This window comes from Dryobates pubescens, chromosome Z (assembly GCF_014839835.1).
Source record: "Dryobates pubescens isolate bDryPub1 chromosome Z, bDryPub1.pri, whole genome shotgun sequence".
Classification (NCBI taxonomy): Eukaryota; Metazoa; Chordata; class Aves; order Piciformes; family Picidae; genus Dryobates; species Dryobates pubescens.
In genome coordinates this window covers 112,478,062-112,500,007 of record NC_071657.1, presented here as the reverse complement: position 1 = coordinate 112,500,007, position 21,946 = coordinate 112,478,062, and the positions used below count along the sequence as shown (strand labels likewise).

At 40.1% G+C, this 21,946-nt stretch overlaps 1 protein-coding gene across 4 annotated transcripts in view; it reads right to left on the bottom strand.

The window, feature by feature from the left end:
- Window positions 1-21,946, bottom strand: part of GRM3 (glutamate metabotropic receptor 3) — a 114,273-nt gene that overhangs the window by 42,732 nt on the left and 49,595 nt on the right. For all 4 annotated transcript variants that reach the window (XM_054177888.1, XM_054177889.1, XM_054177887.1 and 1 more), the window contains one exon: window positions 5,535-6,138. In XM_054177888.1, the coding sequence (XP_054033863.1) occupies window positions 5,535-6,002 (468 nt within the window). In that variant the 5' untranslated portion in view covers window positions 6,003-6,138. The remainder of the gene's footprint in view (window positions 1-5,534; window positions 6,139-21,946) is intronic.

Here is a 21,946-nt window from a genome sequence, read left to right as displayed (position 1 = left end):
GTTGCAGATGTGGTTCAAAGAGAATAGAAGAAGTAAAAATAAATAAAAATAATCATTACCATCTATCTACTGGCGATGTTTCTGTAGACACTGCCCAGCACGTGGTGAGCCTATAGTACTGCCAGGTTTCATTGCTGGCAATAAATATGAAGAATATTGAAGAAGTAGATTCCATTATAACTTTCCCTGGCCTCTCAGGACTCAAAAGGCCTAAAGGCATGGCTCTCACCTCATGACTCAGCTCGAGCACTTCTGACATACACACATGGTTTGGGAGTTTTGGGGAGGTGGAGACGTCTGTCTATAATGCAAATACAGTTTTTCAGCTTGAACATGAAAAAATACTTTATTGCAGACTGATTTAGTTTCAAAAGGAAATTAGAAGCTTAAATTTCATACTGATTTCAGAATTGAAGTACTTCTATTAGTCTGGAATGTCTGCTCTCATAGACATTCAGGTGCTGCGGTAGGTCCTGAGAAGGGCAATGAAGGTGGAGAAAGGTCTAGAGAACAGTTCTCATGAGAAGTAGCTGAGGAAATTGAGATTGTTTAGTCTAGAGAAAAGGAAGTTGAGGGAAGACCTTATCACTCTCTACATATACCTGAAAGTAGGTTGTAGTGAGGTAGGTGTTGGTCTCTTTTACCTAGTAATAAGTGATAATAGGAGAGGAAATGGCCTTGAGTTGCACCAGGGGAGGTTTAGGGTGGAGATTAAAAGCACCTTCTTGATTGTTTTCAAGGCTGCTTCTCAAAGACTGTAACAAGCTCCCCAGGGAAGAAGTTGAATTGCCATTCCTGAAGGTGTTTCATGATTTTAAACCTCACAGTTTTAAGATGTTTTGTCTGGGATACTACAATATGCATAGAAGACAGTGTCTACATGGGGCTTTTGTCACCATTTACAACACGAAATAGCCATTTGGTTTCAACTCTAACCCACGAGTGTGTCAGTAAAGCCAGCATCCCAGTCCTGTTAATTGTTAAAGGTCAGTTGCAAGGAGCTAAGCCAGAAGCAGCAAAATGCAGCTTGGCTTGCTCTCCTCTGCAATCTTCTGGCACACTGCAGGATTGAAGCAGTGGTTTTCATCATCTTTCCCTCTTCAGTATTAGGAGGGGTATTTGTTAGTTAGTAAATATTGCTCCTTAATAAAAATCTTTCCAAAAGGTAATTCAGCAAAAAGCAAGTTATTGCCAAACAAATAAAAATGCCTGGCATTTTGGGTTAGCAGAGGAAGGGAGAAGATAAAAATGTTTTTAGCGTTTCTCTTCTGAAAAATTTGGCAATGAAGCTGGAAAAATGTAGCTAAATATTTGCAGTGGTCTCAATAGTTGTCACATCCAGAGAAGCAGTGTTTGAACAGTGAAATAATTGAATCTGCAAAATGAACATCAGAAATAGGGAATACTGTCAGAATAAGGGCCAAAATTTCTACAGAGGACCTGGGAGTTTCTTTTGTTTTGTGTAATCAAAAGTAAAGCAATAAGGATGTGCAGAGAAATGTATTTGGAAAGAAGAATTGTTTGGAAGCCTTTTTTTTGCTCTTGTTTTCCTGCAGGGGATAGCACAGTGAGCTGTCACGTACACACTCTGCTTCCATACAGCATTAACTATTGAAGTGAAGTAAGATAAGCACTACACTGCAACACTGAGAAGGGATCTGTGCAGAAGGCTTTGCTTTATGCAAGGAGCGCAACTCTTCTATGAGACTTGGTGAAGTTGACTGAGTGACTCATGTTACATTTACACATGATGAATAAAGGGAGTAAAATTGAAGCTGATGGTTCTAAAAGCATGAAATGGCTTCTGCAGTTAAGAGAAGCATCATTGATAAGTATGGTTGGTTGAGACTCATTAACTAATGCGTAAGGCCTTGTCATAAGGGACAGAATGAGTGTGTGTAATGTTAAGATGTCCCTAGATAGTTCCTATTTTTGGCTATTTTTCTTGTAGTCATGTTCTTTTCTACTTGTAACCTCGTAGGATTACTTCCTTCTTACCTGTAGTCTCATGGTTTACTTACCCATCCCTGTCAAATGGTATCATTTCCCCTTAGCAAAAGGAGAAAATGTTCATATTGAAGGAAAAAAAAAATACAACAATCCCAACCCTGAATAAAAAAAGACTGCAAAGGAATTAGTTATCTTGAGATTTTCAAAGAAGCCAGTCAGAAGGAGGTATGCACATGCTTTTTAAATCTTTAGGAAAGTCATGTCTGGGCTCTTTGTAAATCTCAGCTTAGTGGCTGTTCAGTTTCTGAATGTGGAATAGAAATAACAGGAGGAACAAATAGCAAGGATCTTGCTGAAAGGCAAAATAGGGAGAGAAAGAACAGTGATAAAAGATGCAAAGTATTTAAAGGAGGCTCTGGGAAGTTAGCAAGTGCATGTGCAGCTTAAATGTCAGGGATAGGTGGCCCATTGCATAAAGCAGATCTTTCATGAAGGATATGGCATAGTTTTACAAGCACAGCATTACCAGAAGCTGCTGTTGCACAGCTGAATTCAAAGCATGGCAGAAACTGGCACAAGTGGTCTGTGGTCCCTGGTGAAACCCTGCAGCCCACTGTACATTTCTCCTGCCCATATTCCTGGTGGGTCCATGCACAGGAGAACAAAGACCCCTGCATTATTAGAAGGGGTTTTCTGCATGTAGCTCTTCTGAGGATTTTCCCCTCTTTTCAGTTGTAATGGTAGTCATAAGCTACTGCTAAGACTGATTAGAAGATGGTTTATCCTTGAAGGAAGGAAGTGGAGGTGATTAGCTTTCAGGCTCCATGAGCCCTTGGCAGAATTGTCTGGCTAAGAAACAATGACAGCCAGGAAAGTATTGCCAGTAAGTGAGATCATATTCTGAATTTCATGCCAGATAGCTGATCATGCACTCAGTTTTTGTGATAGTAGTAATGTACCTTTAAGCCTTTTCCAGTGGTTTTGTTACAATTTGTTTGAGATGCAATAAGGAATTCAGAAGGGTACTGATTTCTATTCTGCTGTTGGTTTTTTGTTTTGTTTTGTTTGTTTTTTTCTGGATGAGACTCTAGTTTGGGAATAACTTTCATGACCATGGTCTGTGGATTGGGAGCATAAAGGAAGCTTTATACAGGGATGAAGCCCTACATCAATATGTATAAAGTAGATATGGAAATGCAAATCCCAGCCAACCTAGAGAATGTTTCTAAGAGATAAATATAGGGAATGAACCCCAACCTTCATTTTCAGAAGACTGTTTCAGTTTTCAGAAACAGAGAAGAACAAATCCAGCACTTAAATAACCATACTTCTGCTTACACATGCATATTCCTGACAGTGCTGACCTAAGTATTTTAAACATGGCATTTGGATTAGCTATGCAGGTGCTCCTCTGTGCAAATGAACACTGCTTTTTTCTTATTCTTTGTACAATGTCATTGAATATCTCCAAAGAAAAGACATTTTTCTTGTAAACTAGAAGAAAGCAGATAATCTGTCTCAAATGAAAAGCCACGAACCCAAAGTAAAGTCCTTCAAACTTTGGAGAATTCACCTTCTGATCCTAGATTCAGCTCAGGTCAGAGCTTTAAACAGCTTTTTTTTTTAACATGAGCGCTTCCACTGACTGAGAATTCTGGCTTGGGTTTTGAAGGTTCAAATGCTGTGCAGATTGAACTTACTGCTAATTTAAATGCAACATCTAAAAACTAATTATCCAGATCATCATTAACAATAATAGCCTAGTCTGACCAGAAAATAATTAAGCATTCTGCATTCTCTTGTTGTTTTTAGTGTCTGCAAAAAGTGCCTATTGTGCATACTGACTCAGTGGGGAAGGTGTTCATTGCTGATTTACCAGGAAATTCTCTTTTTCCTTGGTGGAAGGATAATGAAAGAAGCAGAAATCTGACAGTAGGAGCATCATGAAGTGATTTGGCAGACAGCTGTCCAGACAACAATGTGGAGAGGAAGGGTGAAAAGAGGGGAAGAGAGTGTTGAAACACAACAGCAAATTCATAAGGGTGAAAAAAAAAGGGCAGAAATAATTTCTTGTCTGAAGAGCTCAGCATGGCTTATTTTAAGGCTAAAAAACTATGCTGTGGACTTTATGATGTTTACAGCTCTCTGCAAAAATGAAAATGCTTGACAGGAGTACTCTGCATGCTGTTTGAAAACATGGGAAACAGAGGTGCTCAGCTTTGTACACATGCCTGCTGAAGCTGTTTGATATTCAGTGGTGGTGCAATTCCAGTTGCTGCTGGAGGTAATCTGTGCAGGTGACTAACTCCAAAATTTGACAGTCTTTTTCTTTGGTGTGGCATCGAAATGAACGCCTTTAATGTTTTGAAGTACTCACATCTTCAGGCTTGACTCTGCAATGTCTTTATTCTTGACAAGGATTTTCTTTTGAAACCAATACCATGACTGGCCATCTCAATGAGAGGAGCAGAAGGAGGGTTTAATTACATCTATTCTAAATAATGTGAAACCTAGAAAAAAAGAGACTGAAGGAAGGCCAACCCAACCTATGATATGGGAAAGTAAATCAACCAGATATATCTTTTCCATCTGAAAAATGCTTGTTGATACATTGCTTAAGGTCTTGTAGGTATAATTTCTCCTCTTCAGATCTGCCTTTTTTCCAGCCCTGGAACTTGTGCTTTGTGCTCCAAGTGATCAGACCCATGTAACTGTGGAAGGATACATACCTTCCATGCTAGTTTATCTGCAGTGTGACAAACCCACTCCTAGTATGAAAGATGGCTGTGGTTCCGCTCTGCAGAAACTATTCTCCTGTGGTATGGGTAACCATATTCCTTTCTATGAATGCACAAATAACCAACACATAGGAACATGGAAGAGACTACAATGTAATTTGATGAAATGCCTCTTCCATGCTCACATGTATCTTATGGAAACTGACCATGCTCCTGTACTGATGGTATTTATTGCCTTAACAGTAGTTATTTCCCAAGTGTAATTCTGTCTCAAACGATCATGACCTGTCTGTGAAACAGGTAAATGAAGCTCTGTGGGCTTTCTGTCACTTCTGGGATGGTCTGTAGCACAGAATAAAGTTTTTCTTCTTGGGCATGGACAAACTTATTGCTGGTAGTGGTGCAGCACTGTCATGGCTTGGTGCCTTTGTAAACCTACACCTGATCATTAGGAAATAGTAGATGCAGGGTCTTAGCCTACCTGAATCAGGTCTTAAGACAACATTTGCTTGTGGTTAAGAGTGACATGGGTTGGTTTACTTATTTTAACCCAGAATAATGGGATAGATGTAGATTTGGTAGCTTCAGTGAGGCTAGGGGGCATTTTTACTTGTAAGTGTTGCACAATGACAGTGTCAGGGAACTGAAAAACACCTAAAGCATTAAACTACAACAAATGTTTTGAAGTGAGAATAAAATTAATGTAAACTCAGTACAAATAATGTACTAGATTGACTCCTGAAGTGGTCAAGTTAAGACCTGCTTTATTGACAAACATATAAACAGTGGTTCTCTCACAGGAACTGCAGACCAGTGACTCTCACCTGATCAGCTCCTGTGACTTACCTGTATGGAAACGCTGCTATAGGAACCACCTATGACTCCTGCAATGAGTAATGGTAAATTCTCTTGAATGGCATACGAGCCATCAGGGCACATATACTCTGTTTCATCCACTTTAGTCAAAGATGCCCTGACAAACTCCAGTGACTGTTCTAAGGCGTATGTATCCCTGGAACATGTGTCCAAGATGTGAACTCCAAGTTTAATTCCTGGAAGCAAGTAGTTGTCTTTGTTGATTTCATCAATGGCAAACAACATGGCCTCCAAGCGCTGGATGCCTCGATCTTCATTGATTCTCCCACATTCTTCAGTTCCAGTGCCTTTTTCATTGATTGGAAATAAGCCACCTAAGACAAGGTCTCCTTCTATCTTAATTTCCTTCCTTACAAAGCTGTGGTCACTTAGGGAAAGGAAAACTCCTTTGGAAAACAAAGCCAACGCAAGGACTTGGAGTCTGGTGAACATCTTCATTGGTCCTGTTTTAGCAGCAGATCTAAGAAATACTGGTGGGAGAAAAAGTGCTCTTCAGTCCTTCTGATCCATTGCCAGATTTGAATTGCTGTCCCACAAGCCAGTGAAGAACAAGCCAAATCTTTCCACTGGGCCTCTAAAGAAGAGATGGAAGGAATCAGAAAAGGCAAAAGGAGATGTGAGCTGTTACAAAGCTTTCAGGAATAAAACATTCAAAAGCAGTGTTAAGGAACCATTGAACAGCATAGAGCGTAAGAAATACAGCTATCCTTCATTCTCACAGAACACCTTATCCCATTAAATCGACAACTTATTGCAGTCTAAGCATCTACTATGACAGCTATGCCCCAAGACCACAGACATGTGGAGTGATATATTTGATGCTGACCACTGCTTGACACTGTTTCACATTTTGCAAAGACAGAGACCACTTCTAACATGTTTCTTATATCATCCCCTCTTATTGCACCCTTCTGGACTGGGAGTCTTACGGACTATGAGAATCATAAGACCACTCCCAATAAACAGTTTTGATGTGGTCACAGCATTTCAGCCATTTCATGTTAGTTGGTATCACCAACAGAGAGCAGTCCATGGTCCATTTAATTATTAGCAGCACTGCAGTTCTGCAAGGCAGTTTATTAAATTATTATGTGGAAGGCCTAGAAGTTGAACCTGAATCTTCACCAAATGCCTTAATCACAAAAACATCCCTCCTTAAGGCACAAAAGATTATTTTACAAGCAAATTAGGAAAAAAATAAAATATGAAAGGGAAAAAGAAGAGACATGACAAGGAGGAGTCTTATACTTGGTGCTTGCTTAAGGCTGGAAAATGCTTATGGCTGGACTTACTCTCCACTATTAATCACAGTTCAGTGCTCAGATCAAGGCAGAGAACATGGTAGTGATGCACATACTTAGGATATGATTTTACTCTCATTAAAGCCAAGACAGTTTGCCAAAGACCTTAAAATGAGAAAAATGTAACAATTTTCTATCTAAATATACATGCACAAAAATCTGTTTATGCAACATAGATGCATGACTTGTTCATAGACTGTCAATAACTCTTCCAATACGACAACTGCTGCCTTGACTTCCAAATCCCCAGATAAAACAATTGTGCTAATATTTAAATTAATATCTTCAATAATTTATTTCTCTACTTACCCTTTCTTAACATCATATGTATTATTCTTAAAATTGCAGTTTTATTTATGGTTTGGAAGCAGTTAACACAAGGAAATTGGAATGAGCAACAATTAAGACAACACTAAATGATGTATGAACCATGTTTTATAGCAAGGCAGTTGCTTGCCCTTGTACAATTTCAGTACTGCTGTACCAGCTTGTATGAAAGTATAGCTTTTCATTCATACTTAGTCCAACTTTGTTCTCTCATGAATTAGTAATGCGTTGGACACATTGCTAAAGGTCTTTCTCTGCAATCCTAGTAATGTGTAGTATGAGTTGCAGGCTGTCTCAGCAGAATTTTCCATGCAGAGATAAGTGATATGTCAATGCAAATCAAGCTTCATCATTCCTCAGCGATCTATAAGTAAGCTAGTTTGCAGCTTACATATTGTTTATTAAGCAGGTACAGAAAAGATATTTTCTGGTTGTCTCAGGAGGTAACTATCCTCAGCTGCACTTTCTGTGTCAGACTTACTATTATATTTTGAAAAATATCAATGCATATACAGGGATATAAAATGGTGACACTATTATTATCAGACAAAAATGTGGCATTTGTCACACAAATAGTTGTGTGTTAATAATGTAAGATCATCTTCCATAGTTCTTATCACTAATCCAGTGTTTGGATAAAAAAGGGATTTGGGATTTACCTTTTTTTTTTTTTTTAATGCAATATCCCTTTTATTTACTTCTATAGCTTCTGTCATCACTTTGTCTCAGCAAATATTCATACATTTATCCTTACAACACTGGCAAAATATTTATTTTCTCTGGTTTACACTTGGGGGGAAAAAAGAGACACAGAAAGAGGAAATGAGATTCTCAGGAGTCTAAATTCAGATTTTAATTTGCTTGGCATTCACAATCATTAAGGAACTTTGAAAAGGTCTTTACTTCCCTTTAGGAATTGAAGAGCATGCTTTCAACCATGCACTGCAATCCCTGGTTCCCACTGAGGCACTGACTCTGAGAAAACTTCCTAAGCAAGCTGGTTTCTTTCCCCATTCTGTTCCTGAATGATTTACCAAAGGTCATCAGCACAGCCAAGAATCAAACTTTGATCTTTTCCTCTGCCCCTCTGATATCTTAATGATAAACCTCTCTTGTTTCCCATTGCTCCTTCTGGCTTTTATGTGAGCTTTTATAAGGTCATATGAAAACCACCCAATTCTCAACAGCCCATCAACACTTCCCAGAACAACTAACTTTGCCATAGAAAAGGCTTTTAATTGAGGTCCTTTATAACATTCTAAAACCTACTGAAGACCTGTAAATCCATCCTACAGTGGATTTACCCTGAACAGCAATGAGGCTGTTCTCATCCCCCTGACTTCTTCACAGGTGCTGGTTTCTAAAGGCGTTATCACTCTCCATGTTTCATCACATCTGTGTTTCAGGGATCTATGTGTCTCTGATATGTCAGGGATAGAATAGAATAGAATAGAATAGAATAGAATAGAATAGAATAGAATAGAATAGAATTAACCAGGTTGGAAAAGACCTTCCAGATCATCAGGTCCAACCTATCATCCAACACTATCCAACACTGTTGTGGCTAATGTGTAGAAAGGTACTGAAAATTATTTCAACATTGCACATAAAAAGCATATATGCAAAATGAATGACACTATAGATAACTAATTTTTACTGCAAAGAATGCAAGAGATTTTTATATTTTACTACTTAAGCTTTTACAGAAGCCTTGCAGAGGGAAACAGAAATCAGCCTTGGCAAATAGAGGATCAGTCCCAGTAGAAATCAAGGATTGTGTGAGGTGAGGACTGAGAATAGCCATGACCATTTCTCTGTTTCTTCCTTGCCACTTAGTGCTGAGACCACTGGTTTAAATGTGGTGATGGTGGGAAGCCCACCTGGATTGGATAGTACAGATGACCCAGCTCCATGACTCTGCTCTATCTGGGGGCACATTGCTTGGGGGCCACCCAGCCAACACCAATTATCTTACCCTCCCCACTTGGCAATTCCTGAGAAGCACTGAGCTTTTCACAGAGACTTTGAAACTGTAGGGAGACCACACATGCAGAGTCCTGCTTTCCAGGAAAGCTTGATTGTCCTATTTTACATGTTCAAACCCTTTGTTTATAAATAGGAGCATTGCCAGAAACCCATCATTAGGTACCAGATATGCTTCTCTCCTACTGCAGGCTGTGAAGACTGCTGTCCATCCAGTGGCATCACAGTGTCCTGTCAAAGAGCAAGTGTGAAGAGGAGGAGCTAACAATGTTTGAGCTTGAAGCTCTTCTTGCTGATAAGGATTCACAGACGTTAATTAGGCTCAGGACTTGGGAATAGTAAAGAATTAGACAGAAAAGAGAGAAGGGCACAGCTGCATGTGTTTCACATGGGGTATTTTTCACTCTGTTCTTAGTGCGAAAACTTGCCCTCTATATTTCTAAGATAGTTGTGCGCATGTTGGTGAGGCATTAATGCAAAGGCTGGTTTGTTAATGGAGGTTTCCCTTTAGGGTTGTGTGGAGCAATGCCTCCAGGAGCAATGGCTTCTCAGCACTGGGACTCCTGAAGGAACTTGCAAGGCAGATTTGGGTGGCCTGTGAGCAGAGTCACTATGGTGACACTGAACAGGCAGCTTGACGTGAAGAAGAGAGATTATTTTAAAACAGCTTGCAGTGATGGGCTAGCAACTCATTTATTCTCCTGTTCTCTCTGGTGTGCACCTCCCACATGCTTCTTCTGAGGCTTGCATAACTCACGACTATATATTCAAACGTTTTGTACCTATTCCAAGCTGATACAGCCCATATTCCTCCTCTTAACAGTGGTGAAGGTAGCATCATAGAGTCAAGACACGACATTTCCTACCAGAAATTATTTCGCTGCACTGTACACACCATTTTGGCTTTGCAGTACCCTTTTCTACTAAAAGCATGTTTCTGGGATGTTTCAAAAAGAAGTACCTGATGATCAGGTGACAGTCATTAATTTTTCATTTGCATTTAATATTGTAACTCTAGCTGCAGGCTGGGTTATATTGTTGTAGGTGCTCTGTTTGTATTAAATTATGTACACTCCAGCTCTATGGGCTTTAGATCCCTGGTGGAAATAGGTGTAGAGCCTAGGTGTGGAAGTGATCCAAATATTAAAATGAAAAATAAACAGAAATAGGCAGAAAGGGAAAGATTTCCATGCCTTACCAGGTTTCTGCCGGTATTTCCCTATGTGAACATTAAGCAGCAGCACTTGGCTTGTGAAACCCTTCACTTAGCACTCCAGAGCCCCTTCTCTTTCCAGTAGGAATAGGGGTCCGTTGGCAGCGCTTCCCTCAGTAAAACCAACTCATTTGCTTGTGTCAAATCGCAACTGCTCTGCTCTTGTTTAAAATACCCTTGTCTCTTGGCCTGAATAATCAGTTTTAGTGGACTATTTCTGTGTCTGTAGAAAGCAGGTTGCACTGATCTGGTATTTCTTGGTGCAGGTTTGCTTACTTACTGAGGATGTTGACATTCTTGGTTTTGTGAAGCAGCTAGAATAAGAAAGAGAATTTTTGGCATTCTGCACTCAGTATCCAACTGATAAAATCTCCAAAACTTAATTCATCTTTCATGCCTGTTTTTCCCAGGGCTGTGTTCACATGACAGCTTTGGTCCTCTGCAAGCATTGTGTTTGCAACTCACAGAGTAGCTCTACCGGTGCTATCAGTTCAGCGATGAATTCTGATTAGCTGGAGTGTCTTCAGTCTACTTTTCTAGGTGTAAAACTCTAAAAAGAAGTGAAGCTGAATCTTTCATTTAGCCAGGTGACTTGTAAACTGAGCATGATTTTTCATACACTAATGACAGCTTTGCTGATACCTTCCATCATATCAGCCCCAATGGTTGTCTCTGGCAGTCTATCCAACAGCTGTAGATTTCCCAGTTTTGCACTTGCAGGGGTGAAATGGGAAACTTTATTGAGAGCTGAGGTATCTCAAATATCCTAGTTATATTTCAACACCATTAACTATTAAATGGGACAACCTACATGACTTGGTTAAAACTCTGGAGGGTTTTTCCCCTCATGTCTACCATGTGCTGTATCCTAAAGTCCCCCACAATTGTTCCCCTTTGCAGTATTTTGCAGGGCTCAACTGTTTACCCAGCTTTCTGAGAAAGGATGCAACAGGAGCTGATGTGGGTGCTGGAGAAGATTATGTTTAGCTTTGTTGTGGGTGGCTCCCTCCTGGCAGTCCTGGATTTTTACTGCATTATTCAGGACTATAATGTGATATTTTGGTGCTTGGAGCCATATGTCAACTCAGTATCACCTACCACCCTTAGTAAACTTTCTTTGGAGGATTTTGCTCAGTGGAAGGTCACAGGAAAGATTTCCCAGAGCTGTGCTCTTGAGGCATATTACAACATTGAAGTTTCATCTACCTGTCTCCAAGGACACACTCTGAGAGAGCTATCTTTCCTCAAGGTCTTGCTGTGCCCCATGAATCATAGAATCATAGAATGGTCTGGGTTGGAAGGGACATCCAAAGGTCATCTAGTCCAACCTCCTCTGCAGTAAGCAGGGGTGACTCCAACTAGATGAGGTTGCCCAGAGGCTTGTTGAGCCACACCTTGAATATCTCCAGAGATAGGGCCTCAAGTACCTCCCTGGGCAACCTGTTCCAGTGTTCCACTACCCTCATGGTAAAAAACTTGTTCCTAACTCTAATCTAAATCTATTCTTCTCTATTTTGAAACCATTGCCCCTTGTCCTACCACCACAGGCCTTTGCAAAATCTTATCATAGGATCTGATAACTTCAATGAGGAATTAAACAAAACAAAACATAACAAAAGGAAACAAACAAACAAAAAAGGAAAAAACCAAACAAATGGAACCCATTAAAAAACAAACACACAAAAAAACCCTGAAACCCACAACCTAACTACAACCAACCAAACAAACACCAAGAAAACCCAGGAAAAAGTTGCAGAAAAACATGATGTGGTGGAGAAATCAAGCAAATTTCTTCCATGGAAATACAGAAATTTCCTTCATGAAATGTTAATCAGGTGCTAACATAAGTTTGCTGAAAATGAAACAAAAGAGCTTTAAATTTCAACTGCCTGCTCTTATAGCTCAGAATTTTTGTTTTATCGCTTTGTGAAAAAATGACAAAAATGGCTTTACAGCTAGGTAGCTTTGTGCCGTTCGTCTAAACTTAGAAATTCAGACATAAAAACTGTCAATGAATACAATTACCACCGGCAGCATACAAACCATACAAGTTCATCCCATGCCTAGAACATTGTAGAAGAGTTCCAAAAGTCCTAAAATTTTTGGAGGAATTTCAATATAAAGAATGACATATAAAGTGAGAAATATGTCATTGTCAAAGGAGACTGTTACTCTTAAAATACAGACCTATGAGAAGAAAAAATATCAGAAGACTGCATTACTGTTTGTACTGATAGCATCAGCAAGTGATGCTTTATGTTTTCTCCAATGTCAACATACAACAGATGCCCAGCCCTTTCCTCAGAAATCTATGATATACTTATCCTGTTTCAAAAAGAGAATTAAAAATACTAATCACATGGGAAAACAGATGTCTCTGGCATGATGCTCTTGAAGTTTCCTGATCCCAGAAGTCTCTGTAGATTAGAAGAAGACCTATTAATTTAGCCTGGTGAGGAACAAGGAGGGCCTGGAGATTACTGGACATTAATGTGGGGAGGAAATATGGGTCTTTGCTTCTCATTAAATCACATGAGTGCATTTGGCACTGGCTGAATCCTTCTAAAGTGAGTTCAATCTCAGGAGAGGGAGCTGCAATGAGCAGACCACCAGAACTAGAAATCTGGGTCAGGCTATGCAGTCTCCTTACTCGTTAAGAGTTTCTTTACTTTGACAATAAGTATATTCAAATGTATTGAAAAGTCCAGCCATGAGCCTCAGGCTTTGTGCCATCTGGACAATTTGTGGTGTAATGATCTTGATGTAATGCAGGGTTAGACCTTTGAAAGTCCCACCACCTTCCCGTCTGTCTTTTTTGGATTGAGCTGAATCCTACTGCTTTTTATCCATCTGCTTGTTTCTTCCAGGCATTGGTGACAGCTGAAAGCACACCAGCAGAGATAGCAAAGAACAGACAAGCGCTGTCTGCTTATTGATTGCATGTTAGTCGACTTTAGTCTCAGTCTCTCTGTGTGGTCCCAGAAAGACACAGAAGAAGAAAAGTGTATGGTATAAAGACTTAAGAGAAAAAGCAGGACCTGGCTTCTGTGACCTGTAGATGTCACAGCAATTATTCCTGCTAGATGGTGCAAGGACACCATCATCCTGCTAAGGTCAGAAATGTCAAAAGCTGGTAAAAGAAAAAGCTACTTTTGTAGAGTAGTCCTCCAGAAAGTGAACCTTGACATTTTCATCATCATGTCCCGGGAGGAAACTTTTAGATAAGAGGAGCTTTAACACTTCTGCAGCTTAATGCAACTCAAGCTTAATTAAGTGAACACCAATTTAACCCCCCAAGGTGTATCTGCTGTGCATTTAATCTTTGGACAATATTTAGCCTTTCTCTTTAACTTGATTCTTCAGTATCTATTTTTTTTTCTGCCCTCAGAGAGCTTGTTACTGTCTTTTTCTCATAATGATTTTTTCAGCCCTGTGCAACATCTGCAGGGCTTTTCTTGGGCCCAGCTCTCTCTGTGAGCTTCTGTCCATGCTCCAGCTGAGGTGCTGTGCCTGTGCATTCTTGGCTCCTTCCAAATGGTAACAGCATGAGCTGCCAGATTTCATTCTCATCACCTCTCTGCCAAGACATTGCCTTCATGTTGTGGCAATGGGCAAAATACATCTAAACCTCTGCATATGTTGAGGGCAAAGAGTCCTTTCTCACTATTGCTTCTGTTGAGATTCAGTCTGGATGCCAGGATAGGCAGCCTTGGAGTCATGCAGGCCTTGAAAGGCATCTAAGCGTGCACCCTTTCTCTTTTCCATCCCTATGTGGGATTACTTCTGCTGCTGCCCAATCTGCTCTAATGCAATTCAGTCCTGGCTTGAATCCTCAAGTAGTGGCATTCAAACCTGGCCTGTTCTCCAGATCATTGGTCAGGATAGGAGAAAAAGGAATAGCAAAGCTGATGGTCAGCACTGGACAAATCCTCCTCCTTGGCTTCTCATCTCCCCCATGATTTAGTCATTAATCAAAAGCCTTCCCAGGTTGGTACTCCCGTCCCTGTCCAGTCTGAGCTGTATCTCCTAGTTTGTCACATCAGCATCACACACTCAGCTGGGAATATTTCAAGTCAAGGTGACTCTTCTCATTTGTCAAATGAGACAGTACTTCTCCTTCTGACAGATGTACTGGGAGTGCTTCAGAATAGGAGCTGTTGTGTTGCCTATGGCTGTCCAGTGCTGAAGTCTTGTCTCATCACTGCTGACCATTTATTGATGAGGTTCATCTGACTACTTAACATATGGCAACATTTTAGTCACCTTTGACCTCCCCCAGGAGAATCTTTGGGCCTGTTCTGACTTAACAGAGACATAGATTGTCTCTGGAGACCTCCAAAGGCTCAAAAATCTTCCTAATGAAAGATGTCAGCACCTGCTGGACTAGTTCAGCTTGTATCAGATCAAAGAAGGTGCCTGATTACACAAACAAGGTTTCACCTACCTGTCATAGAATCCTGGAATCCTTTTGCTTGGAAAAGACTTTTAGGACCATCGAGTCCAACCATTAATATATCATAAATTTTGTTGTGTTATTAATAACCAGACAAAGCAATGGAAAGGGATCAAAATAGGGAAAGACTGATCAGATTTTTAAAGAAAGGAAAAAATTGTTTAGCATCAGTTTGTAGCTTTTTCTGCCTTTTTTTTTTTTTTTTTTTTAAAAACATGAAAGAATGAAAATATTAACAACAGTAGCCTCTCTTGAAAAGATCCTTTCTCCCCCAGCAGAGCCCAGACTGGTAACTCTTCCATCAAATGAATGTTACCTCCAGGCTGCAGCATTCATTGGAGTGTGAAATCACAATTAACAGAGCAAGTGTTTTGTAAGTGAGCAGAGTTGGCTGCAAATTACATCCTGCTATTAGCTGATTTTAGAACAACACTGTTGAACAGCTTCATGATTACTGGGCTGTAGCATGTATTAAAAAAACATTAATAAAACATAATTGATTGTGAATTGTGCTTACTGCCTTTAGAGTTCTAATCACAAATGTCACAGAAGTCTACTGCAAACAAAAGTTGCCCTCAGCTATCTACAGGAATTGGATTGTTTGAGAATTTTTACTGAACTTGATTTGCAGCTGTTGTAAATTGGGGTTGGACTAGATGATCCTCAGGGTTCCCTTCCAATCCCTACCATTCTGTGATTCTGTAAATCAGTCAGCCACAGAAACCTATGGATTTTGCTGACTTTGAGATACTCTTTGCATTTTTTATGTCCAGACAGCAAAGAAAAGTACAAAAATGCCTTGCCTCTGCAAGAAATTACCACTGGAAGCTTGATGGAAACAATATCCTCAATCTCACAGACCTGCTGTTCACTTGACTTGCCCCTAGCAGCAGGTAATGTCACTGACAGGGAACAGGAGCTGGCAGTTTCTCTTTGCTGAGGAACAAGCAGCTATACAGAGCTATACTTAGAAAATGCCTTTATTTCTCTCTTTTGTGCCCCAAATTATTTTCAAACCTTAAATCCTGTATTCCAACAGGAACTCTCTAATGTTTAATTCTGATCCATGACTGTCTGGGCTCACAGACGGATAAGGTATGCCACGGGAAGTTTATGGCTACATTTTTCAAACTTGGATACCCTGCTATGAATTTATGGACTTTAAAAAGGCCATTCACAATCAGTCTAATCCAAGACTTTGACAGAATTTGAGTCCCAGCCACTGATGTAAACTGCCTGCTGTTCTGCATTGGTTAGTGCTATGGGGACCTTAAACTTGCTTTCAGGATGAGTTTTCCCAAAGCACTTATCTTCAGGCACTGCCTGCATTTGCTCATCACAATGACACCTAACTCCACTTATTAGCTGAAGTTAGTCAGAGTAAGACTAAACTCTGATCGAGTCCCCAAGGAAATATGATCAAGTATGTTGGCAGAATCTTGCCCTCACTATAGGTATTTAAGTTCATATAATTTTCTCACTCTACAGAGAGGTGGCATAAAGTAGGGAATATAACTCAGGAGTTCTGACTGTCTCTTGCTATGATTACCAGAAATGCTAGTACTAGGAGTGGAAGACAATCTTAGAAGACGACCTAAAATGGGGTAATACAATACCTGCATTATTTATTGACTTTTTGTCAGCCTGTGCCCTGGCAAACTCACTCATATAGGCACTTGGGAGTAGATCGCTGAAAAGCATTTCCTGCTAAAGAGTTAGCAGTAAGTGGTATTTCAATAAAAATAAACCCATGAAAGCTAATTTTTCCTGTTTCTGTCAAAACATATGCTTTGTCTTGACCAAGAGAGTGATTTCTACTGGTATGAAAGGAAATATTAAGTCAGTCACTACTCTGGCTCATTTCTGTTTCAAAGTCAGCTCTTTGTAGGTGAAGGTGAACCCTCAAATAAACATGTCCAAACTGCAGCTAGCTGCTCCTTTTTCCTTGTGCTCCATCCATCCCTCAGATCTGATGTAAGCTGTTTGTTTGGCTCCTTTCATAGAGCTCTGGAGCAGTGTACATGCACTCATATATGTTTTTATGTGTAGAGTCAGAGCCTCAACTTGTTCACTGCCTTCCCTCACTCTAAATGGCCATTGCTATGGCAACAACTGCTTAACTCACAATTTAGAGAGGCACTTAACACAAATTATGAAAGAAGAAATGCAACAGTGTTCTGTGTAAAGTGACAGTTTGATGGCCCACTGTGGCTCCAGGCACACCAGGGACCTTGCCACCTGTGGTCTGACACCTGCTCAGCGTGGCACAGGAAACAGCTTTCTGTAATGCTGGCTTTGTCTTAATTATTCTCTGTGCTGACAGTACATAGAATTTCAGAAATTTAAGCAGCCACAGAACTGAATTTGCAATCTGTCCAGCCCGGTCCTCAATATCTCTGCCAAAATACTTCATGGTTTGATAGCATGAGAGGGAATTCCTTGCTAATGAAGGCAAGGAAGTATGCAGGCCCTATTTTAGAGTCTCTTGAATAATACTAGTGTTCTGCATCAGCATGCCTGATGGCAAACGAAGGGTCTGGCTGAGGCACAGGACAAAGCAGGATGCATGTTTGTGACACTTCTTGTAGGCTGTCACTCCATGGTGCCAAAATTTAGACAAGGTGATAGAATAGGAGAAAGTTCAGAGAAGGGCAATGAATCTGGAGAACAGGTCTTACGAAGAACAGCTGAGGGAACTAAAGTTGTTTAGTTGGGAAAGAAGGCGGCTGAGAAGAGACCTCATTCTTCTCTACAACCACCTGAAAGGAGGTTGTATGAGGTGATGGTTTGTCTCTTCTTCCTAGCATCAAGTGATATGAGAAGAAATTGCCTCAAACTGTGCTGGAAGAGGTTTACATTGGATATTAGGAACAATTTTTTTACTGATAGAATATTCAGGCATTGGAACAGGCTGCCTAGGGAGGTGGTGGAGGTGTTCAAGAACCTGTATACACAGCACATTAGGACATGGTGGTGTTAGGTCAATGATGGGACTAGATGATCTCGGAAGACTTTTCCAACCAAAACAATGCAATGGTTCTGTGACCCTATGATTCTGTGATTAATCTCAAGAATTCCTAGTGAATTTAGGAGATTCATGTCTTTCTAAATATGTTCTAACTTTGTTCTCTCTTCTTACATATGGCTACATCTTATATAAAGCAAGATGAAGGGTTTGCTATTCATTCCTTACTCTTTGGATGAAGCACACTGATTTGTAAAAACTATTCAGAGAGAGAAATGTTGGTTACCAAGCTCCTTCTTCATGAAGAGCCCTTAAGAAATCCCTTCCCAGACTCCAGTGCACAAGGATGCCAAACATACTAGGACCTGAAACAGGCTGGAAGAGTGAGCACTTATAGATAGGAACAAAAGGATTCTTGATTGACTTCACTTGGAAGACATGAGGGCAGTAGCAGAGAGAATCAGGACCTTAATTTGTAAAGGGAATGTGAACAGCTGCAGTGCATGAGGCCAGCAGTCCACCTTCTCTATATCCTGCATCAGTGTTTAACGTTGATGCGTATGAAAATGAGAAAAAACAAACAAACCAGTGTTCATTGTGTTACTTTCCATGAACATTCTCCCAGCCTCCAGCAATGTACAGTTCAGAGTCTTCCTATGCTGGGTGTAATTTTTTGGAATTTATTAAGCAGCAGTACAAATCAGTACATTTTCCCTTTGAATTTATAGAACTGTTAACATCTGCCAAATGACCTGCAGAGCTTTGAAATGGGATTCTTGAGCTTAGCTAGAAAAAAACTTTTCCCTTGATTAAATCTGCCTCCTTCCAGCTTTGTCTGATGTCCTCTCACTGTTATGATGGAAAGATAATATGGCTGAATGAAAATTAAGAGAGATAAGGCAACTTCCAAAGCTGTCCACTAAAGCAAAATGTTCATATCTGGTTTTAGAGATTTAAAGTGAGGTTTCTTAGTATTGTTTCCTTTACAGTGGAAGAACAGAGATAAGAACTTATAAATGGCAATTCCTGTCCTGGGTAGATGGGATGCAAATGCTACCTCTTCTGTAGAAAACAGAAGCTTAGTATGAAAACAACCCTAACTCCTCCGCCTCAGACAGAAGCCTAAAGCTAAGCAGGTAGAATCTAACTATTATCTGTGGTCCTTTCATCCCTCACTGAAGCCAGACAAAGAGGTTTTGTCAGGGAAGAGTTAAAACTGTTTTTCATGGCTGTTTGTATAAAGGTTTATTATTTCTTGGAAGGTACATCAGAGATGTACTCTTCTTCCCCTCCAGGAGGAGTTAGATCTAATTTATTTTGGGAGGACCAGGGCTGAATATTCTTTCTGTGTGGCCTGCATGCCTTGTAATAACAATATTTCTTGTTATTACAATTCTCATTGCAATTTAAGGTTAATGCTTGTATCCTAAATTTCACTGAGGCCAGCATGAATGAAAAATAACCCCATTAAAGAATTCAGGACCTGGCCAAGAGTCACTACTTGTGTTTGCTGACAAAACTGAACCAGAGGTGAGGATTTCAATACTTTGCTTGTACTTTTTGGCTTTCATTAGGTAGAAGCTTCATGTCTGCCAACATTTCTGCTGACCACAGGAACAACAGCAGAACCATCCATGCAGCAGTAAGCACACAATGAATGCTGTTCCGTGACAATTTTTTTCTGACAAATGGTGATTGAAAAATGTGAGCTGAGAAACCACAAGACCAGGTGCATCCAAAGAAAGTAGGTTAGGAATTGTACATGCCAGATTGTGATCCAAGCTGCATTGCCCTCAAGGGCATACTGCTCTAGATCCACAGGTTGTTTCATGAAGCAGGAAGATGACACAGAAGAGCAATCTCCACAGATTATTGTGTGTATGCATGAGGAGTGAAGGGGCAGGAGGAGGCTGTGGTGCTACCCCTATGCCAGTGCCATGGCTTTAAGAGAATAAGGATCCTACCTTGCAGGTGATAAAGTGTGGATGTGCCTTTGAGCAAGGAGAGAAATCAGGAAGAAAATGGGAGTAGCTCTGTTCCGGCAGTATCTCAGTGGCAGGTCAGGCCATTGTTGAGCCTGGAGACAAATTCTACTGGTTCTGCACCTGGGCAGAAGGGAATTGTGGAAGGAGAACAATCCCATAAATGTGAAGGAAAATTTTAAAGGAGGAAATGTAAAAATTCATTTTTCTAGCGTAAAATGGTAATTTTGACAAAATGCTAGACCTTTAAGCTGGATGACAGTTTGCAGGTGAGAAGAGCTTCAGTTCACAATTTTAAATTAAATAACCTCATGTACTTTAAGGACCATCACACTTGATTTGGCAACAAACAGTAGAAGTCGGGGATTGGACTAGACCTTTGGAGGTGCCTTCCAACTCAGACCATTCTGTGATTCTGTGTATGATTCTGTGAAGTACTCTCCCTTCAGAGATCAGTCCCAGCTACCTGGCCACAGAGGGTACTGGCACAATTTTTCTCAAAAAGGCAGAATCAATGTGGCCAAAATTCTCAGCTTTTTCCTATTACAAACAGAAATGCAGGACGTACATGCATAACAATGGAGAACAGTGGAAGCAGGTGACAATATTTTAAATGGTAAGTGCTATGACTTTTCTCTAATAGAAAGAATAGAAAATACTTGAGCAGCAGCTTCCCTTTGTTTTTTCACAGGCAGTATGTTTTCAGTCCATCTTAGTGGCTTGCAAAACAGACCCCTTCATCTGAAATATGGAGGTATCTCATGTAGAGGTAACAGGCATCAGAGTTGGTTGGTCACCCTGACTTAGCTTGGATAAGCTACTGAATGCTTCCAGTGTGCCCTGCCTTCAGCTTTCCTCTCAAAAAAAAAAAAAGGCTGCAAGGTGTGAAATTGGGGTGTATGGAATTTAAATCCTAACTTAACTGATTGCACTCAAACTCTGGCTATTGCCAGATGGCAACTGAGTCTCAGATTGTGTGTTTGCCTTATGACATTGTATAAAGCCAGGACATTTGATTTTCTGCAGAGCAGATACATCACCTGGTGGTTTCCAGATGATGTAGGATATGTTACAACAGTGATATAGCCTATCCAAGGAAGAGAGCTTATTGAAACATCTAGTTTTCTGTGCCTTTCATCAGGCAGGATTCTCCAATGTTATTGTTCCCGAGCTCACTCTACAGACTTTCCTTTTAAGTCAGATTTTAACCTTGTTTTCCATTCCTTTATTCAGCCACCTTTCTTTCCTTTAAAGAAAACCTGTAACAAATTAATATATTTGAGGTCTGTATTTTGTATAATTTTGATGGAACAGGCTAGCATTCAAACTTTTCTGGATGTGCAATTAATGTAATTGCATGAGCCCTATTTCTTTAGGAAATCAGCCTTCAATAGACCAGAGCATCCTGTGAGCTCTCCTCTATCCTTGTGGGGTCCCAAGTTGTAATGTTTAAAAATGTCCCATGGTTATGTAAGCCAATAGTGCAGTTTTACTCCTGGAATTAGTCAATTATAGGATGTAATTAACCTAATATATTTTAGACATTGGGATTGGATGAAATAAATTGCAACCAACTGTATCTATTTCTCTTCACTGACAGCAAAGAGGGCCTGTGGTGCTGCATTGAGTGAAATCTTCAGACACCCATTTAGCCAATGAGGTCAGCATAGCCAAAAGAGGTCAACATGCAATTCATTTCATCAAACAGAGGTGTCTGTTTTAGGCTGAATCACACTCTACACTCTATTTGCTATATTGATGAAATCCACATTAAGTCATTTAGTTCACATTCAGACATTTACAACAAAGAAGACTAGAATAGGTGGATTCCCCTTCGTGCACTCGTAACTGTTTGATATAGCTAAAGGCTGGTCCCTTTGTCACATTACTGTCAGACTCCGATGTGCCATATTAACAAAAAGTCCCCCTCTGTGTAGGAGCAATACTATATGAAATAGGTAGAACTCTCATTTTGCAAATTGATTCTCTCTATGGGTAGTGTTTCATTTTCATTCTGGAATCATTGATTTGCTGGCTTTGTGCTGTTTTCTTCATCAAACCCAGAGGATAAAGGTTTTTTGCACTGCATCTTTTTCTCTTCTACGTTAATGCCAGTTTATTCTCCTTCAAATCTTATGTAGAGCTTTTACAGGGAAAA